Raw genomic sequence first — 22,449 nt, 5'->3', positions numbered from 1 at the left:
AAGTCTGTTCTTAGCAGCTGTGTCAGTATTTTGTATTCAAACAGAAGTGGTCAAAACCTTTCCAATCCATAATGCAGATTCATCACAAACACAGCTTTGCTGGGGGAGGAGATCAGTTTTGTTAAGTTTGTGTTGAGAAGCACTTGGCACCAGCGCACAGCCAGAGATTCCTGCAGACAGTGGAACTGTGTCACCGTAGGACACAATTTTGCTGCCAGCCCTGTGTGCTGTAGCCCAGCACTGATCATACCAGTGTGGGCACAAGGGATTCCATGAAAGCCAAGGCTGCAGATCCCTGGCTAAGCCTGAGATGCCAGATTCCCCTGCCAGCACTTCCTTCAGGGTAGCAGTGCGCAGAACAAGGGTGTAGCACCACATCCCAACCTTGGGGCAGCAGCTGGCACCAGCCCCTGTCCCACCCACCCCCATGGCAGCACACTGGCACACATCCAGTCCCACTGGCAAATGGAACCAGCTGGGAAACCCCGCCCCTGGTGCTGGCTTGGCACTGGGCACTCCAGCTCTTTCCATAATCCAAAGGTGTGGATTATGAAAGGCCTCTCTGCATGTTTCTGTTGTTTTACTCACAAGAATCAAAAAACTATAAGCGTTACAGGATGGGGGTTTTTCTGACTCAACATCTGATCACAAACCTTCCCTGGCTCTCTGGGGACACTGCTCCATGGAATGATAGCACTGGAGAGAGGCACCACTCCCTCCATTAGCTCAAGTTCATAATGAAGTAGTTGAACAGGGATTGCAGCTGAAATGGCATGCAGCTTGGGACAAGACATTTTTGGCTTAATAGAACAAAGTGTCATTTTTTCTCCAATTTACTTCCTTCCTGCTCATTATTTCCAGCCAACCATACACATTAAAGCCTACTTGCAATTTCAGAATAATTGACAAAGCCTGTAATTTTGAGAAAAAGCATCTCTGGACTGAATGAGGGTGATTCTAAAGGTCCAATGTGTCAGCGTTGGCTTTTATTTTGTATCATCTGACCTGGATGTGATAGTGTTACATTCATAGAAACACTTAGTTATTTTTTTTTAATTTTCATTGCATGTGTTCAAAGAAAAACCACCCTTACTGGCTTAGGTGGCTAAATGTGGGTGCATGGATGTAAATATTGAAACCCAACTGTGGGACATTTCAGAAGAAATTAGGGATGCTTTTTACTGTGGTGAGATGGACTGCAGCAACCGTGTGTTTGTGTATCTTGCAGACTAAATACTTAATAAAGTACTGTTGTGTTTTAGGATACAACAGAAAAAAGGTATTTATTAAAAAGTGAACATTTGGTCAAGCAGAAACTGTGTCTGGGGTTGCAATAAAAAGCAATGTTCTGTTTTCAAGAAAAGAGTCTGGAAAAAAAAAGAAAGTACATGGGTAGGATCATTTGAAGGTTCTACTAAGTTACTGAAGCTAAAAGCCAGCACTGCCTTGTCATCTAGTATCCACCTGTAGAGTTCTGTTACAATGCTTGGTAACTATGTAAACTGCTCTTTTTGTATGATCTGAACATTTTCCATGGACTTTCCTTGTAAAACAAAGCATTTATTTGCCCCAGAGAGGCAGGATTCATTGGCCACCACCCAATGATGTAGAAAGTTTACAGCCTGATTTTACATAAATGATTTTTTTGTTCTATATAAGCTTACCTGGTTTAATAGACCATTAATAAAAATGCCATAATATTTAAAACTGTTTGAATGGGACTTTTTTTCCTTTCTTTTCAGTAAAAATGAAGAAAGTTTGATGCTTGCAGACTGAATTGACTGGGGGGGGGGGGGAAGTAAAGCAGATAATATTTCACAGAGGTACCTTGAAGGCTATTTGTGTTCTTAGGAAATCACTGTCACCAGATAGCACATTTGTAAGCTGGAGAATGTCTTCAAGTGTATTTCCACCTTTAAAAGAAATCAATGCCCTGGTGACTTAATAAACTGCGATTAATAAAATGGTCCTCAGAACACCAATCATTGTTTCTTAAGCAAATGTAAATTATGACAAGCTTGTTACATGTAAAATATTTCAGCTTGTAGCATGGAAGAAGAAATAAGCTCCTATGCATTTGGAAACAGTGGACAGCAGGAAGAGATTAAGGTATAAAGCATCAAATGAAGAGGCTGGGAGTCAGCTCATCCACCTTCACATGGCTACAGAGCCAGGCTGACACACATTCCCTTAAGCACCAGTGGACAGAAATGGGCCTTTAAAGGATACAATTTACCTGACCTCATCTTACACCCAGGGCAGCTGCAGCTTTCTACAGAAATTGATGCCTGGTGTTAAGAGCACCTAAAATGGCCTTCACATTTTGTGCCCAGCTTCTGCTGTGATTCCAGATTTTCATTTTTCCTGGAAAAGTTTCAATATTCCAGGCCATTTTTAGTACAGCAAAGTCTCATTCTAAGAAAAGTGGTGTCAAACACAGTAAGATTTCCATATCTAATAAAAAGCCATTAGTTTCAGTATGTATTTATTTGGATAGGTACCATATGAAATCACCTAATACAAGAAAATCACTGACTGTAAATCCTTTAAAAGCTATTTTATTTATCTTGAAAGGCAAGAAACTGATTAGTTGTATAAAATAATATTGTACATTTGATGTAAAGCCTTCAGTCTGTTTGAACAAAAAAAAAAAAAACTGTCACAGTAAAGAAAGAATGAATCTGTGTAGATACTGGACTCTGTATCATCCCTCCAGCCCAAGGACTGCTGTAACAGAGCTTACAGTCAGTGCACCCCAATGTTAACATATATCCTGTCTGAAAAACTGCAGAAAGTGAGAAAATAAACATAAGGTACTCTAGAAAGTTCTGTACATTTTCAATAAGGAAGTTGGAGCCATACTGAGTCTAAAACACCCCTCAATATTATTTTTAAATTAATTTACAGTTTTTGCTGCTCATAGAATTTTTAGTAGTTCTATGGTTAGCTTTGAATCAACACAAGAACTTTGAAAAACTTCCTACTCTAAGTACTCTAGGATCAGCTAAACAATCTGTAAATAAGCTCCCTGGAAGACATTGGTTTAAAATGTTTGTGCCATTAATAGCATGCTTTTTTATTGTTCTTGACTTAAGAAGCTGCAAAAGCTAAAATTCATAAAAATGGGTAATTTCGAAGCAGGACAATTGATTTACTTATATTTTAATCCACTGGAAATAAAACATGTGCTTTTGTTAATTGGCTATTTTAAAAAAACTTTCTTGTTGCAAGAAAAGTTCCAGTATCTGAATCAGTAACTTACAAATACAAAATATGAAAAAAGTATTGGATGGTTTTGTTTGGGTTTTTTTGCTAGTTGCAACCATTGACAAGTTGCCCAATTATCTGCCTTTTCAGCAAAGGCAGAAGGGTTTTCCCAACGTGGGTTCACCACGTCCAGGTTTTTGCAGATGCTGCAGAAAGGCCAACAGGGGATGCCCTGTGCTTTTAGAGACCAGGCTGCTCTCACCTGGAACCCAGCTGGAGACACAGCTTCCAGCTGTTCCTCAAGCTCTTTGGCTTGGCTACAGTGAGGTGAAAATTTGAAGAAATCAAGAAAATTCTACATCTTTAGAATTTTGAAATCTTGTGTGTACCAGGTATGGTTTAGGTTTGTTGGTTTTTGGGGGTTTTTTGGGGGGGTTTTTGTTTTGTTTTTTTCTTGTAATACTTGAGATTTCCCAAGATAAGAAAGGGTACGTCAATTACTCTGCATATGGGAGGAAGCTTCAGCTTCTGGGAAGTTTCAGTGTGGGATTCTGGGATGAATCTCTATGGGATTCATACTCCATGAAATTAAAACTAAGGGACAGTGTAACTGCCTTCCAAAATAACACTGGGGTGGGAGCTGGGGAAGCAAAACTACAAAATGCCAAGTGTTGGTTTCAGTAGTAAGGCTATGAAATGATTTCACTTTGAATTCAGGTTGTACTCTTGAGGTGAGGCCCCTTCTCTGCAAGGCCCCCAGCTGCTGTCCCATTAAATTTAATGGGAATTTGATGTGCTAATTATGAACAGAGACAGGAAGTCTTTGCAGTAATTGGCCCACCATTTTCAAAATTTGTAAATAATGCAAATCTAATAATCAAAGCTAAGAAACAAAATTAGTGCATTTCAAAATCATTCTAGCTAACATTTCATCTTTAGACATAAAAAATTCAATCCAACGAGACTGAACTGGCTTAAATCAGTAATGCTGCAACAGGAAATTCAGACACTTCCCAAGACTTTTAAAAAATCCTCAAAAAATATATAAATTAAATTCAGTGGCTTACATTGTATATATGCTACATCATAAGGCAAAGTATAATGGAAAACATTTAACAATTTAAAAAGTAAAATGTTTTCAACTAGCAGTTTGGAACTGAAAGCAACTAAAAAGCAAGTCTATTAATGAAGGCTGTAAAACAAAAACAATCTTAAGAGGGCTGGGAGTGCAGCCCCTGGTCCTGAGAAGAATCTCACTTATCTTCAGTAGCTGAGGTATCATTTCCATCATTCAGCTTCTGCTTTTGCATTCTTGTTCGAGTAGATGCTACAAGAAAACCCAACAAAGAAAAAGAATGAACTATTTCTTCATAATTACTTTGGACTGATTATTGGAAAAATTTGTAATGACACAAGGAATAGAAGTACATTATTCTATGGTAAACAAACCAAATCCCTCATTATAGGATGAACACCTGATTTTGCACTGTTTCAGCCATTCTTGCTCAATCTTACAGATCTTATGAAATTCCTTCCACCTGTTCAGTCCAGTTCTCATTGTGTCTGTCCCCTCACTGTGTCCATTTCCACCCTCCAGGCGGGCAGATGGTCCATGTCCCATCAGGAATCTCGCCAGGCAGAGGCTGTGGGCTGAGCAGTGCCCACATCCCAGAGACAGCCTGCCCAGGAATGCCTTTTCCCCTCAGTGGCACACACCAACACCACTGGACACGAGTGGTCTCCTTCTTAACCCCTACCATAAATCAACACTGAAACATTTTCCCTACCTTAAAATAGAGGTGCCTGTCACTCATACCTATCTTGATGAGCAAGGTAGGAGTTTTTAATGGGCAAATCTGCTCAGCTGCAGAGCTCAGATTCTCAGAGAGTGAGAATGCCTGGCCAGGCCAAGTGTGCTTCTCACAAGTGGAAAATACAACTCAGACATGGGGGTGGGGCTGTTTTGCTTTTTATGAGCTAGATTTGAATTTCATTTCAAAACAGAAAAGTGATGCCATAAGATCTGAAAGAAATGCTGACCCACAGCAGAAGAAAAACCAGTCTCACACATTTCCCTATAAAAGCAAAGCAACAAAAAACCTACATATGGTTTTCCTGTGTACATAAATTTCCATTTTGTAATCTGCATTTTCAAGATTATATGCAGGAAGTACAAAAGCTAAGCAAATTATCCAGATCACATCGGTGTTGAACAATGTTTTCATCTGAGTGGGCCCAAGCGCTCTTATCCAAGACACTCAGGGCTCTACAGATTATGAGAAAAGTAATACTTACTCATTTCTGCAAGCTTTTGTTGGAACTTGGACTCCTGGGGTAGGTGTTTGCTACAGAAAGAAAGCATAAGGTTAAGTTAATAACTTTTTACCTTCATAACCTAAACTTTTAAATAGAGTCACTTTTTGACATCAAAGCATGTAACTGAGGAGCTTCATGCTTCCATCTCTCATTTGATTCAGCTGCTAAAGCTCACAAATTACCACGAGAGAGGGTATCAGGAGGAAGTTAGGATGAAGGCCCTGAGACCCCAGTATATGCCAGATCTCTGCAGAGCCCAGGGCAATCTCTCACCTTCCATCTGCCTCGTCCGTCCCCTCGATATCGAAGCGCAGCCTCTTCAGTGGCTTCGGGGCAGCGGCTCCCACGTCTGCACTGCGCTTCAGCTGCCCCTCACTGTTGCACAACATCTGGTTGATTTTTTGGAACTTTTCAGAAGCCTGAAGTGACAAGAAAACAGGGAAAGAATTGCCAATAAATCCTGAAACCACTCCAACTTTCCAGATTATCCAAAAAAATTAGGAGTTCTTAAAACTCTGGAGTTTTAAGGACCCTTATCTTGTGCCAAAGCAAATAAAACTAAAATAAAATGCAACACGTTTTGAAGGTGAAGTCTAGATATTTGAAAGGAGTCAACAGAACTTTCCTATAATTCATTATTAAATCAGGTACACTCATTGGCGTGCTCTAGAGATGTGAGCAGGCTACCCCATTCCTCCAAAAGTTACATGCATTTTAAGACCAGGCATCAAAGATGTTAAAACTCACCCCAAATGATTCTCCAATGGACACCAAAATTCTGTCAAATGAAGAAGAGAAGTTTAAGCTCCATTTAACAATAACAGAAGCATTGACTAATTTGCACAGGTTAGCACAAGGCACTAACAAGGTCTCTTCCTCTCTCTCTGCATTAACAGTGCAAATCCACACTGTGCTTTACTGTGTTGAGACATCTCTTTGAGCCACTGAATGCTCAATCACCAAATAAACTGAATCACACAGACAGACATGAAATTATGGCTTGAAAGAATCAGAGGCCCCCACAGTCTGTCCTGTATCAGAAAGAAAAGCCTTCAGTGCTGGGTACCCAGAAAATCATCCTCTCATCTCTACCCTCAGGTGTCTGCTAATCAAAGTCATGCAGGACTTCAACCTAAAGTACACAATAACATTTAAACTTTTGTGCACAGTGGGACTCACTTGATCCTAGTCTGAAAAGCCACTGGAAACTGGTACATTTCCTGTCATCCTCCTCTGCTAAGAACCAGTAACTAACAGTTTGAAATGTTCTGTTCAGCCAGCTAAACAAACATTTTGTTGCAAAAAAGTATTTTCTCTTTAAAGGAGCTGACAAAGCTCATCTGTGTTTTTCAGGAGTGTGATGCAGGGTCAAAGCCAACAACATTTATAGCAACCAGGTCAGGAAACTCTTCTTTGGTGGGGGGTAAAAAAAAAAAGAGGAAAAAACCAACAAAAAACCTCCTTGAGCACAACAGAAAAGCACTGAATGATGAATAAAGATTCCAAATACAGAATAAAGACTATTAATAGAAATTATATGATAGCCACAGACTACTGACAAACTAGTCTGCAGTTTTTCAATTTGCTTCCACTAATATCCCCCAAATACCTTAAGTCCAAAAATGCTTGTCAACAACGTACCTAGATTTTGGAGTCATCTTTGTGGGTGACTGAAACCCATCAGAGAATTTGTATGGACTCTTGAGAGGTGAGATGTAGATGTTATTGCCAGCAGGGACACGCCGAGGAGAGTTGGAGAACTGGTAAGGACTGCGAGGAATGTGTGGGATTGGTGACAGAGTGGGAGGCTATAAAGATAATAAAATTATCATAAGGTTTGATTGCCTATATATTTCTAGTCTATTGAATAATGAACAGAGATAGTGGCTTACCCTGCTGGAAGCATACTGCAAAATGTTTGTTTTCAGCCTCTGCATGAACACTAAGTTGTAAAAGACTATGATGGAGTCATATTGTTCTTCTCGGATAAGAACACGTTTGAAAGTCTGCATAGAGTGAGAAAATCATACACAGATTAAAAAAATACAAGGAATGAAAATTTTACATTTGACAAACTCATAAAGTCACTCAAAGTCTGTGTTAGATTAAGAGCTAGGATGGCACATGAGTTGTATGCAAGCCATTGTAACTTCACTAAACTGTTGAGATTTTTCCAAATGTGTTTGAACACCAGCACCTACTTCATTAACTGGCACAGCTCCTTGGTGTGAACACAATTCTAACATTTTCCAAATTTAAGAACGATTTGCTTTCACACCCACGTGTCAAAAAGTCTAGACTACTGTGCATGCCTTGGAAGGCTAAAAAACTCATTACTGACCTGATGGGGATAAAATAGTTCTATAGGCTTGGAGACAGAAGTCTGGAGTTTAGCCAAGATCCACAAATACACTATGAGAAATTCTGCTACTGAAGGGATGCTACAGTTCCATTAACTGGTGAGGGTTTTTCTATAGATTTCATTACTGTGCTGTGCAAAAATTTCAGTACACTGAAGTTCCTGTGAAGGAAGGAACTTCTTCATGTTAGAATTAAGCCTGCAACTTTAATACATACACAGCTGTTTGATATATAGCCATACATCTCTATTTGCTATCAAACTGTGTTTCTGTTGAAAGCTTCTATAGAAAGTAATCTGCTTCTCTTCCCTTAATGCTCCAAGGAAGTTAGACAACTCATAAAGAAACTTGTGTTACTTTTGAAAATCTTATTAGCTCTAGACATAAATTTTTCATCTAGACTCCAAATACAGTCATAAACCATTGTTACATATTTTTCAAAAGATGGAATGAAATTTGTTTTCTGAGGAGAGTTACCAAACTGTTTATGCAAGATGTTTAAGAGATATTTAGTATTAGAGTCAGTTTTCTCCTCCACAAAATGGAGATGCAGTGAAGCAGAAATTTTCCTTTTTTTTCATGGAGGAATAACATTTAAGAACTTCCATACCTCTTGATTTGTGTTGCAAAGCTCCTTGTATGCTGAAACTATCATTTTAAATCGAAGATCTACATTCTTTACTTTGCATATGCCATACATGGAACACATCATGATCTATTAAAGAAACAAGGCAACTGAAAATTAATTCAGCTTCTTCATTTCAAGTTAAGAAATAACTTTCTTTTACTGATTGTGCTCTATAAACTAGCAGACAACTCAACTTAAAAAGAACTTTTAGAACATAAGTTAACATAATGCTACCTCCATTTCTAAAAGACAAACAACTAATTGGAGCTGATGGTACCTTCTCAAACTCCTACCATATGCTGCAATTTTAGGGTAGAATAACAAAAAAATTTATCAGCCACACATATTGTCTTCGCAAAGAAAATCACTATATTTTTATGCAAATTACTAGAAATTGTGGTCTTTGTTATTTTGTAAAAAGCTCAAAACTGTATTTGAAGGTGACATATCAAGTAATTGCCAGTGCTTTAAAAACTGAGATGACAGACTTCAGTCTAAACGAAGTCCTCCTTTCAGTGATCAAGAGATTAATAAAAACCCCAGAGAACAATTTCTAATGGCTAAGAACATACAAAGAAGATTTTGTTCTGGAGAGCCTTTTTAACTTTTTACAACTTTTTTTTGTCCTTGTTACCTGGTCCAGGTGCCTGTCTCTCATTAGTTCATACTCATTTTGCAGTGTGTGCTGGAAGAGGGTCCAGATCAAGGGTTCCAGGTCAGGATGGTCGGCGAGAAGGTGAAGGAACAGGGTATGGAGTCGACGATAGGCCAGTAGATACACTTCAGAAACAAAGAAAAATAAACTGCAATTGTTGTTACAGGAGCACACAAAATGAAAGGAATGTAATGAAGGAGGGACAGCATTGTGCTGCTCACTGTCTCCAAGGGAAAAAAACTACCAGACATCAAGTGAAGGCAGTAGAAGCCAGGCTCAAAATAAATGGAAAAGGTTTCATACAAGAGACAGTGGACAACATGGAAAGTCACAGCAAACACCAATGCACATGCATGTCTATGTCAATTCAAACAAGCACCTGGAACACAAATCTGCTGAGAGTTACTAAGCAGACACAGCACAAAAGGTTCAGGAATTCCCCCAAGTGGGATAAAGATCAAGCCTGGGAAAGCACGAGCCATGTCTGCCCAGTTGTCCAGCTTCACAGGACATCTCTGCATGGTCACTGCTGGGAAAAAGATGCTAGGACAGAAGAGCCCATATGGACATCCTTCCAGCCAGGATAGGGAGGTTTTCACTTCTAACTCACAGAGTGCACACAGGAACCACCTGCTGGCACCATTTTGCCCTTTCTTCCAGAGGTTTGCCTGGCATTCACTACAGATTCTACAACAAACTTTTCAGAAATGCTCACTGCCAAAACTCAAAAGGGATAAAGAGCAAGAGATAACTTTGCAATGTCAGCACATGCAGGAGGAACAAACCTTTCTTGTAGAACAGAGAGAGGGAGGTAGATTTCTGCGGTTTCTGCGGTGTTTGGGGGGCCACAGCAGGTGGAACATCTGGAGGGGGAGTAGCACTTAGAGGAGGTCCAGATGCCTTCTTCTTAGGAGATTTCACAGGAGAAAGATAGCTGGAGATTCAACATATATTAAGCATTTAACATTACAGAATGAAGAAATTTCATTATTCAATTCTATATGAATAACACTTGCAGGAACTCTTCCCATTTCCCCATCAGAAGAAATAAATTGCTATTGTGACCTGTTATCCCCAACACCTGATACAGGGATTTGTTTATTCCTAGGCAAGTGATGTAACAGTTTACAATTACATATTTTATAGGGGTGGGAAAAAAATATTTCAACATATGATTTAACTTTCAATGTATAATAAATATCTGCAAATACAATGGTTTAACAAAACTTAAGTACCAAGCCTAAGAAGTAGGAAAGCAGAATACAGGTGGATTTGAATATTAAGGGTAATATCAATTATATTAATATTAAGGGTAATATCAATTTCACATTTCCCTAGACCTCAGGCATTCACTTACAGGTCTGCAGCAGTGTGGTTATGCTGGAAAGGTGTATTGGGAGTAGCAGTGGGTTCAGGCTGGTCAGCTTGGCCTTCTCGCTCTTTTGACTGCTTGAGAAGATCAAACAGAGGCGACCCCTGGAAAAATGACAGGAATCCTGCATCACACTAAGAACAGACAACAACTCTGAATGGATTTAGTTCTTTCTCTAAAACCAACCACCAAAATGTGAACCTAGACAGAAGGTTAAACCTCTGAAATACTTCAGAACACTCATACTTTGAAGGGTTAATTTTAACCATTTAAATTTGAGTTATTAAATACATCAAATGCTTTTTTCCTGTTTCAACAGCAGTCCATTAGATATAGGTTAACTGCAGATTTGAGACAGTTGTATTAGTTGTATTCTAGAGTCCCTTACTACTTCCAATTAAAGCTATTTCTGAAAAGAGGAATAATCAATACAACAAAACAGACAAAATGTCACATTTCAAACAACACAGAACAACACTAACAAAAAATCCTCCCAACCACCCCAAAAAATCCAAAACCAAACCAACCAAACAACCAACACTCAAAAATTCCCTCCAAAAAACAGCTGAAGAAAACCTCAGTCCATTGGTGACTGAAAGTTACTGCTGTACCTACTGTCAATCCATTTTTGCTACAACATCTACCCAATATTTTACATTTAACAATATATAATATATAAATAATATATAAACCACAGTCACTTAACTGCACTGGGCACTATTTTGTCTCTGCAGTATCAAGTTCCAGAGCCACCTCTGGAAAGAGTTAGAGTGACTCTGGATACAGTAAGTCTCTGCCCTCATGGCCCAAAGCAAACCCTAATTATGATTTGAGGCTAACTACCAGTACTTTAACCAAGTCCTCTGGAATACATCAGAAACAAAGAGCTTGAGGTAGGAGGTGAGAGAGAAGGAGCAGAGAGAGTACAAGTGGAATGGAGGAGGTTCTGGCTGAAACCACATCAGCCCTTCTGCTGACATTAATAATAAATAGCAGTCCTGCAGAAACAAAGTCCCAGCCTGCCTGCATGTCACACACAATAGAATGATGCTGAGACAGCAAGACCACATGGGAAAGTATTTTGACACCATATTTATAAATAAATTTGAAAGCACAGGGTTGATGGATTCTGTTTGTTTTATTTTCTTCAAACAGCAGACTCATCCTTGAGTACAGTGTTGCCTCTCACCAGTGCAGCATCAGAACCCTGAAGCAACAGAGGAACATTTGGGTAGCAAATATGTGCCTTCTTGAGAGTGAGAGGCAGGGGAAGCAGTGTCCATAAAACTCAGGATTAAGTGGGCAAAAGCAGACATGCAACATTTTCCTCAAATGGTCTTCGCAAAAGACAGCAGCAACATCTGTCAGCTCATTGCTCTGTACACAATGCACTGTCTGATGGTTCCTGGTCTGTTTGATCTTCCAAATGCACATTTTAGTTATTAAAATTCACTGGCACAGATGAAAAATCTATAGCTATGAACAGGAGCACAGCATGCATGAAAAGCATGCAGCATCATCTGGCTAAGGCAATAAGAAATAACCAAGTAAAATTAGACTACATTTACTAGAATTGAAACTAGCAGTAAGACATTCCTTATTTAGACTTATTCCTAAAAAAAACCCACCTTTTTTTAAGTGTATCAAATAGAAATTCAGAGTAACAGGATGAGAGTGACAAGATTTACAATTTTTCACACTGCAAGTTTTAAGTTATGATTTTGGCAATACTGGAGCTGTTTCATCCATAGCAGAAAAAACCATCAGTTAGTGATTCATAACCACATAGTTGTTTCTCCATCATTTCTCAACCAGTTCAGCTCTTGGGCTGGTTTGCATCATTTTTCCCTTCATTTAGGAGTGCACGCACTTCTCACTTGTGCCCCTCAGTGCTGCCCTTGCTGGAAACACAGGCACATGACCTCCATTTCTCATTCTTCTGGCCACTTGGCCTCTTCCTTTTTTATTAGTCCCACCAGCACTTCACTTGGCTCTGAGGAACCCAAATTTGTTTCCCAGAGCAATCATTGCTGAAATATCTTGACTAAGAGTGAACCCTGCTTCATTCACATCACATTTTAGTGATTAGTGACTGGAAAAGTATTATTTTAATGAAGGAGGAAAAGGGGTTGATGAAAGGGAATGAGAGGTCCAGAAAGAGAAGCAAAAGTTACTGTTCTTGAGTTAGCACTTGAGACCAGCAGTTCCAGGTCCTCTCTCACCCCTGCTCCAATTTTGCTCACATTATTCTGAGTGTGATTCCACTAGATAAGGCATGGGGACACAGCAGTTTGCTACACACAGAAGGATCTGCCTATTTCTGCATCATTTCCACTCCTCTTCTACCTGCCAGCCTCAACAACCAGGCAACCCCCACATAAGTCAACTAAACCATCAGAAAGCTAACAGAGAAAGCAAACCCAGATTTAAATCTGCTCTGCAGAGAATCACAGAGCCAGAACAAGCACTAAGAACAGACAGGGCAGCCACACCACGAAGGCTGGGAGCAGGGCAGAACACAAAGTACAAGATGCTGTGCATTTATTGACAACAACCTATTCCACAACCTGATTAGCATGTGGAATTTTATCTGACAGGAATGTAGAGAACTGACTGCTGCTTTCCATCAGTTAGATGGGCTACCTTCAGCAAGAGGATATTTTTGTGTAGAAACATCTACCCACAGAGCCTGAACAGCAAGATGCAGTGAGTCCCATACATCTCTTCTGGTTCCCACAAATACTAATTGATGCTGTGGTTAAAAAGCTGGCAAGACAAAGAGGGTGCTGCAAGCCACCAGGCCCCAGCAGTGCAGAGCTACCAGCACCAGCAATGGCAGGCTGTGAGAAAGCCCAGTCAGTGCATGTCCCTGGGCAAACCACCGCCTTGTCACCTATGCTGGCTGCACAGACTTGTCAGCCCTGCAGAAAGAGGTTATTTAGCTTTCAGACCCGGTGACATTTAAAGCAGGTGTTTTGCTGATCACCGTTTCCACCTTCCTCTCAGACTTTAGGTGCAGCCCCCTCTGCTCTTTCCCCAGGGACCCCCACCACTCTCACAGGAACCTTTCCAAGTGCATGGCCACGCAGTTGGAGAAGTAGGTGCTGCACTGACAAGACTGATGCCTCACAAAAATGCTGCCTGTGTGTGCCACAATGCAGAAACACAGAGAGAGGGGTTTTCTCAAGTGCAACTATCCCCATGCTGTAAAACTGATGGATTTCATTACAACCATGTCTCTTTTCTTTATACTTGAAAACGAAAAACGCTTCTATTCTGTGAATTCAAAGTGCATTCTACAGCTTGCAGGGCGTTTCCAAGCTTATCAGGGCAAATTTCAGCTTCAGTCCACAATTTGGTATTCAAGAATCAAATGAGAGAAATACAACATCATTTACCAAGCAATTACCAGTCCTCTAAGTAATAATCACAAAAGAACTTTAACCCCCAGGCCCAGCTTAATTGAACAGGAATATTTATCAGGAACTCGTTTCTAAAGCCGTGTTATTCACGCTACCTTTACAAATTTCATATTGCTTTTTAAAGCTTTTAAGCAGCACTTAAGGTGAACAGGTCACCTCCAATGCACTGCTTTAACATGAAAGGAGATTTGCAATTTGTGCATTAATTTAATGCTCAGTAAGTGATTAATGTTACTAGATGCAGCCACAGAATGAATTTCAGTAATTAAGCTAAATGCTGATTTTCATTCGAGACCTTCCCTGGGATGGCTACAGAAACCCCATTTTATTAGTGCAAAAAGTGAGAAAGCAAGAAATGAAGAGTTAAAATTTCTCAGGGTCAAAAGGTTGCTGGAACCAGAATCAAGAATAAGGCTGAAGTTTGACTCAGTTCCCTCTCAAAACACCCAGGGCTAACTAACTCTCCAAGGCTAAACTCTGTGCATTAAGTGGGGGCTTTGTTAAGAGTGGCTTTGCAGGATGCTTCCCTGCAGCAACACTTACATCAGAAGCATCTGCAGTGATTTTTCCCTGTCTGAAAGCTCCTTTTATGGAAAAAACAGGCAGAATTTCTTATTTGCTACTCTTTATTTGGCTACAGTTAAACTACAGGACACACAGGTGCTTCCCTGCTTTCCAATCTTTGTATATTGGCTTTATCCCAACTACATGTTTAATTGGACTTTGGTTTCCATGAAAATATTTTTAAAAACTCTAAATCCTTATATATGGGGAAGAACCTCCTGGGGATTTGGGCGTATCCACTGACCACAGAGGAAAAGCCCTGAGCAGCTTTACTCTAAACAGTGCTATTAGTAGTTCACTACTAAAAAAATCTGCTTTTGTCTTTGTTTTCTGTATGCTTTATGTTTCTGTTTTTGGTAATAATTTCCTAATATATTTTCAGGTTTTAGTCATCTGTTCACATTAAATTTTAATGCAGTGTTTAGCACTTAACTATGTATATATCTCAATGCCAAGGTCCCTTGGGTGCTGGGGGTTTTTTTTGCCTTGGGCTTTTTTCCTTTTGCTTGTTTTCAGATTATTATACCAGTCAATACAACACAAAATGCTAAGACATGTTCTTCTTCACAATGTCATAAAAGATGGAAGTGATTTTGTTAGGCAAAACAGAGCCAGTTTAGAACTGACAGCTTTGGAATGGAAGTGCAAGGACTGGATCAGCACCAGCTATTTCCAACCCTCTTTCCCAAGGGAAAACTGCATGCCAAGAAAGTTGGCTTTTGTTTGCAACTGTGTTTTCAGAAGATTCACATAACAATTAGTTACCAGAATTCTGAAATAATTCTAATTTATTTGCTAAAACAAAGTAGATGTCACAGTCTAAACTGAAATAGTATTGATCATTAAAAAAATCAAAATTAAGGATTGTGTCCTAATTTCACACAAGAGTTGTGTTATATAAATTATGCTTGTACTGGGGCTTGTTTTTATGAAATTTATAAAGAAGAACATTAAAAACTACAGTGTTAATAGTTTAATTCATTTAAGAATATTGGCAGATCTGCTTTTAACTCCAAACAGTGTGTGTATGTTTAATATGTGTCCTATTCCTATCCGACTCACCTTGAGCATTTAAGAGCCATCCAGCTTTGTGAGGATCTCCTTTCATCTACTGATAAAGGAGTTCAAATCTCCCCAGAGAAGGAAAGCCAGGCTGCCACAGCCTGAATATGCATCTTATACTTCATTGCTTTAAATGATGCTGCAAATCCATTCCCCTCACAGCTTTGCAGTAATCTACTCTTCCTTGGAAGTCTCTGGAAACACCTGGCAAATCTTGTTAGAAATCAGACTTTATTTCAGAATAATCAATGCCATACTTTTCAGCCCCTCTGCTCCTTAAATTACTCCTCACCAAAGGAACGCCACTTAACCAATTCTCTATGATTTAGAGCATCTCTTAGCAAAGGTCCATGGGATCCACCTCACTCTACAAGAGCAGTACAAGAGCATCATGAAAACACCCTTCCTAGCAATGCAGAAGGAATTACGTGAAAACACCTTTTAGCCATGAAGATGATAGATCTTCTATCAACATAGTGACTAAAACTATTGGTTATGTTCAAAAATATTACACAAACCAGTGATAATGCTTGGCAAATAGGGAACTTCTGACACAGTTACTGGTTTGTGGCTCTGCAACCAATCACCAGCTCAATACTGAAGGGAAAAAACAAACCCTGGTCATTAGGACTGCTCCTGTTGGCAAAGCCTGTGAGGCTAACCTTTTAAAAATCACTTTGAAATGAATTTTGAAAGACAGTCTAGAAGCAGAATTGTGCTTTCATACAACTGTTTTGTTTACACTGCTCAGGATGACCCTGGGCAGGCTGCTGCTGCAGGGGTTGCAGGTCCTGCACCACTTCCTTCAGCAGTTTTTCTGCTCAATTCACACAAGTGCACATGCAGGTACACAGAGCACTACAAAATACAGCAATCCTTGCTTTTTTTGCTGAACATTACCCAAGAAAATATAATTTTAGGCTCATTTGCCACACTTTTTTTCCCCAGACCAATTGCTATGATCATCTTCCAGAGGGATCTGTGTACTGCACTGGCAGTGCTGCTGCAGAAAGAATCTGTATCTGAAGTAATTAGCAAGTTTATCATCTAGCTCCCAGGACAGCCAGGCTTCAGTATGGACAAATCTCAAGATGTCTGGGCAAGAGCCAGAGGTCTCAAGGACAACTGAATTAATACCAGTTTCCCCTCACTATCTGCACAGCAAGTTGTGAGCAATAAACCAAAGCCCACCTGATGTGAACCACTTGACTGCTGGAAATGACAATATATCAAGAGAAAAAATCTCGAGGTTGAAATTTTTCCAACAGCTTTAAGCTGTGAAAAAACTACAGGGTGTAATGATTTTCAGCACAGGAAGTAGAGGAGAGATGCTTTAAGGGACCATTATGTTAACAAACATCAGGCAGTACTAGAAATAACAGTTTTATAGTTATTTCTATGCAGGAAAAACTCTCACACTGGGGAGCAAAATAGCACTCAAGCACTTACTTTCTTCAGAGGAACTTCTGGTCACAAAATGCCTATCTTGGCAAAGACAACTTATTTACATAATTACTATTGTAACAATCAAGTTGTCATAGTATTACCTCACATCTTCTATCAGTTTCATTTACACAGTCTCAGTCCCCAGAAAAACAATTAAGAGCTGTTCTGGGAAATATCTTCACAAGTACAAGAGGAACCATGACAGTGAAGTGCTAGCTCTGAGACTTTCGGTCAAAGCCCAAGATTCAGTTTCAAGTTTAGTGCTCTTTCCAATTTCTCATTAGCTGGTCAAATTTAGGTACAATGTACCATAAACAATTCTCTAAACAACCTAAAAGTGCTAAGTGTGCCAAGAAACTTTGAAGACAGCAGTTTTTGAAAGAGCAGGAGAATATCTTTTAGCAATGTAACCAAGGAGTCAACCAATTACAGACTGAGCAAAAGAAGATGTAACCAATAACCCGCAGGATGTGACCAAGCTGCATGCACAGAAAGAGCAATTCCACAGAAAAGTTAATACTAGGTATGAGTTGTTACATGCCTTCAAACCATTAGAAGCAGACTGCTTGTGATACTTAAAAGAAACAAAGGACTAAAAATATCTTGCATTGTACTTCATATAATCTAGAAGAGAAAAATGGCACAAGTTGGAGTTCCATAAACAATATGCCATGTTTTGTAAGAAAACATTACAACATGAGCATGCAAACCATTTTATGTCATGGATTTATCAACCAATTCTGGAAAACATTTCAATATGAAGAAAATTAGATGTGACAAAGAAGAAACACCTAAAGCTGTAGGTCACATGTCACAACGTTCTGGGTAGAAACTCACCCTCTGAGGAGAGTTTTGATCTCAATTTAAGCCAATACTTGTATGACTATCACAATGAGATATCTCAAGCTCAGCTGTCTATGCCCTGGTATGAGCCCAAGGCAGAGAGCACCTGGCAGCCACCCTGCTGTGCTTGGCTTCTGAAGCAGAAGCACATGCAGAGCTTCTGAGTGCTCAGTTGGCACAACTTAAGAAGATATTTCCAATTAAGCATTTCTGCCTTACAAGCAGTTATTCGACAATCAGTCAAAATGTAGCATAATAGAGGTAAGGAAGACTGCACTGGAAATCAAATCAACAAGAGAATGTTAAAAAAGGTCTTGGGCTATTATTTAGAGTTCATTAAAAAACAAAACAAAACAACATTCTTCCCAAACTGAAAATAAATAGCTGAATTTTGACAATGTGATACAAAATAGTATAAAAATTACTAGAAACACCCTGAACTTTTCAATAACTTGTCTTATCAGAAAGCACTGATATCTACATATTTTTTAATGCTACACCTGTTTTATACTCACTTCTTAGTAACTGCATACATTGATGGTTTTATCAATTACTAAGTGTTTTTCCACTCTTTTCTCTCAAAGTGTTGCAGCTGATTCTGAGGGAGATCACAGAATGAGTTGGGGTTGGAAGGGGCCTTAAAGGTCATCTGGTCCAACCCCCTGCCATGGGCAGGGACACCTTCCACTAGACCAGGCTGCTCAGAGCCCCATCCAGCCTGACCTTAACACTTCCAAGGATGGGATATTCACAGCTTCTCTGAGCAACTGTGCCAGTACCTCCCACCCTCACAGTACAGAATTGCCTACTCATATCTAATCTAAACCCAGCCTCTTTCAGTTCAAAGCCGTAGCACTTGCCACTACATGCCCTTGTCAAAAGGAATAAAAGGTACTAGAGAGCTTTCTACTAAAATAAAAGAAAGAAAAAGTGCTGATCTCCTTACCACCCCAGCTTTTTCCTGGTGATTCCTTCACTTTCCACCACTCACCTCAAGGGTGATTTCACTGATCTACAGTATTAGGTGGCTTCCATAACTACAAACCATAAATTTGTTTAACCATAGGAGAAACAATGCAAGAATTACTATGTCAGCAGAATTACTAGGTCATCATTAGCTTCACATAGATCTGAAGCAGAGAAACAATTGTTAGCTACTATTATCAAATGTAACAGCATCCTTTAGCAAATGATAGGAGTCAAAAGTATCTTACACTAAAATGTGGAATATCTGGAATATACATATACATAGAATGTGTGTGTGTGTGTATATATATATATATATTCATGTATATACATGAAGTTACTCTAGCATCCTTTAAAAGCAGACTAAATAAACCTTAAAACAATGCAATATACCAGTTTTAATTTTTTCTAAGACCGACAAATATAGCTGACAAAGAATGGCAAAACCAATTAAAAGGTGCAAAAAATTGTAAACAATTTATCTAATGTCTAAGCGAGTGTGTGGATGTGGTAAATGCAGACCACACTTGGACCACATCAACACCTGCAAGAAGTTTGAGCTCACATTTCTGCGAACTAGGCCAGTACTATTTTTCAGAAAATAATGCAGGACGTGATATTCAGTGCCTTTTCTCATGGCCACACAGGAATCTTTTATGAAAACTGGTCAGTGATGGCCAGCTCAGGCTCTGGAAGAACACACACTGGAAGGTGCAACATTTCCCCCTTGGATATTTAGAGCAAAATTATGTGGGATATTAGAGAACCACAGAATGGTTAAGGTTGGAAGGGAACACAGTGGGGTATCTGCTCTCCCTGCTCCAGCAGGATGTTTAAAGCCCAGTGCATTCCTATTCGGATGCATTCACAGGGATCTAGGAAAACAACATTTATCTTCTTCAAGGTTTAAAATCTACAGCTACAGAAAGATAAAGATCATGTTTGGTTGGGTATTTTCCAAAACACCACAAACCAGACCCACCTCCATCCCCCCTTCACATTTGAGTAGCACCACTGCAGAAAGCTCCCTCCCCACAGGAAACCTTTGTGCTCCCCATCTGTGCAGGGCAGGACCCAGACTCAGCATCCCACCCGCACCCCTTGCCCGCCCACTGCGGAACCTGGAGGCAGAACTGGGCTTGGAGGCTTGGTGCAGCACCCATGAGGGCAAACAGCTGCCTCAGAGGGGCTCTACAAAAGCCATGTCCAGAAGCACACACCCAGCTGGGGACTAAGAAGCCAAATCTTGCCAAGGCACAGGCATCTGGGTCTTGGGCCTTTGCAAAGACAATGAGGAAGCCAGGCCTCCTTTAAAACAACATCTCAAAAGAAAGGATTTCAAAGACTGTCAAGACTTTTTGATGTCCCCCCCCCCTTTTTTTTTTGGTGCTCAGATTCTCCTGAGTAGGGAGTGGATTTAAAATCAAGAAAATTTTATGCCCTCTGCTCTCTCTTTCCTCTGTATAACGCTTGCTCCTTTTAATTATATGACCTTGGCATACAATTAAAAACTGCACCATGTACATAGAAAGAACTCATGAGACTCTCCCTGAAGCAATAAATCAATGACATTAGGCAATACATGAAGAGTACATATCAATAAAGCAGTAAAACTGACTTAGGTGATAAGGTGAACTCAATTACTAAATGATCAAAACATGCTTCCCCCATCTCATTAAACTACAAATATCCTGTTATAAAACACAAATGAAAAATGTGAAATCCTTCAATAACAATGTGCTTTTCCATCAAAGCTCTGCATTTTTATTGTGAGAAATTCTTTGTCATTTGTAAACAAAGCAAAACCCAAGTTCAGTGTTTCTGAGGCAACCACTATGCTTTGCATCCTAATTTGAGAAAAATCAAGTCTTTTAATCCTAGTTTTTCTCCCTTAAATTTAAGGAAAGCTTTATCAGCTTCTTAAAACTTTTCTTTTACTTCAGTCAGTCTTTTTGGAAGAAATTTCATTGAAACATATTCCTGCAGAAACCCTACATTTTGCCAATGTTTTCCAACAAAAGCATTTCGAACTCTCTGCTAGTACTACCAATCTGGCTGTAGCATCTCTTTTAGCAATTTCAAAACAGAAGTTCACCAAGCAGTGTTTTAAAAGGCATCACATGCTCATTTTAAGTCTTGATCACCCCATGAACTGTCATTGTGCATGACTTAATCAAAGTATTTCACCTCTGTTTTACTGAAGTTACAAACAACCACACTGAACTTGTTACTGTTTACTTCCTGCCGGGTAAGCAGATGCAGGAAGGTTGTGATGACTGGGCAGATGCCCTTTCCTGACAAGGGATTTTCAAGTGCTGAGCTTATAGAAACCCCCCCAAAATGTTTCCCTTTAGCTCTCAAGCTCCAGAGTGTGTAAAGGTCTCACATTATGTGGGCAATAATGCAATTCCACGTTCAGTTGAGTTTTACAGCTTCTCATATTTGGTCTAGAAAAAACAAACCTGAACTGAGCACAGACATTTCTCCCAAACTTGCCTCTCACATACTTTCACATGAGATTAAAAAGTCATAACTCTCAAAGATCTGGGCTGCACTTTAATCAGGATAACCTGCCTGCCTCAGAAAGTATAAAGAATAAAAGGAAAACTTAAAAACACAAGCTGACCTTGAGATTTCACCACATTGCTTCTGGTAAAGAAACAGACCATTTTCACACTGGCTTAGGTATATACACTTAAGTTTTTCTGTGCATCTATATACACAGTCCTGATTTTTCAGAGAAAGATAGACAAAGAATACATGGGAACAGTTGTCAAATTTAAAGGAGTTACTTTGATTTGAATGCACTTTTACTCTGCTGTCTTTACTTTCACTGTAAGGAAAATGCTTTTGGTCAGTGTGGGCAGCTCCACTGCCTTCACCACAAACATATTGGTGTCAAACTCATCTAGAAACCAAAACCCAAAGAGAGCCCACAAGCACAGCAGAACAGCAGCAAGATGCCTTACATATAAATGATTTATTAAGAAAAGCTCATACAAGATACATTTATACACAGATATTACAGAATATACAAGATATTTCAATCCAGCAGAAATTCTGCTATGTAGATTTTGGGTTGTTTTTTTTTAAAGTATCCAACAGGTTCTTTATTTGTCATTCAGTAGGAATTTTCTATAGCTACTCTGAAGCATAGAAACCAATGACTGAGCTACAGCAAAAACAAAACAGGTTTTATAATTTACTTCCAAGGAAATAAAAGGCTGCAAATTAATGAATTTCTGAGGCTAGACCCACAAATTACAATCTCAACCTGAATCCATCTCCCTGCTACCTGACTCTCTATTTTGTCCACTTTATAACTTCAGGTGATATGAGGTACCTGTAGCATATTTATTTGTCTGTGATTTTCTAACTCTCTAGACTGGTTGGCAGACAATGACAACAAAATGAGACAATGACAACAAAAACCAAATATCAAGAGTGAAGACGGTTGGTCCAAAGCATCCAACACCCTTAAGTCAGCATCTTCAATGCACTCTGGATCAGATATCTGCCTAGAAAGCTGTCATCCTTTATAATTCCATCAATCTTATGTAAGAAAGCATGACTATGCATACCATGTCTGCATTGCCGCTCATTTTTAT

General features: G+C 39.4%; 1 protein-coding gene across 1 annotated transcript in view; it reads right to left on the bottom strand.

Annotated features, from left to right (window-relative positions):
- Positions 1 to 2,468: 2,468 nt before the first annotated feature.
- Positions 2,469 to 22,449, bottom strand: part of RB1 (RB transcriptional corepressor 1) — a 72,204-nt gene continuing 52,223 nt past the window's right edge. The window contains exons 18-27 of the mRNA XM_064714821.1: positions 10,524 to 10,642; positions 9,952 to 10,100; positions 9,146 to 9,291; positions 8,494 to 8,598; positions 7,416 to 7,529; positions 7,165 to 7,331; positions 6,271 to 6,301; positions 5,797 to 5,942; positions 5,503 to 5,552; positions 2,469 to 4,534 (exon numbers count right to left, since the gene is read on the bottom strand). Of these exons, the coding sequence (XP_064570891.1) occupies positions 4,461 to 4,534; positions 5,503 to 5,552; positions 5,797 to 5,942; positions 6,271 to 6,301; positions 7,165 to 7,331; positions 7,416 to 7,529; positions 8,494 to 8,598; positions 9,146 to 9,291; positions 9,952 to 10,100; positions 10,524 to 10,642 (1,101 nt within the window). The 3' untranslated portion in view covers positions 2,469 to 4,460. The remainder of the gene's footprint in view (positions 4,535 to 5,502; positions 5,553 to 5,796; positions 5,943 to 6,270; positions 6,302 to 7,164; positions 7,332 to 7,415; positions 7,530 to 8,493; positions 8,599 to 9,145; positions 9,292 to 9,951; positions 10,101 to 10,523; positions 10,643 to 22,449) is intronic.

This window comes from Zonotrichia leucophrys, chromosome 1, assembly GCF_028769735.1.
Source record: "Zonotrichia leucophrys gambelii isolate GWCS_2022_RI chromosome 1, RI_Zleu_2.0, whole genome shotgun sequence".
Lineage (NCBI taxonomy): Eukaryota > Metazoa > Chordata > Aves > Passeriformes > Passerellidae > Zonotrichia > Zonotrichia leucophrys.
Note: the sequence above shows the minus strand (reverse complement) of the source record. Positions and strands in the feature narration are given on the sequence as shown.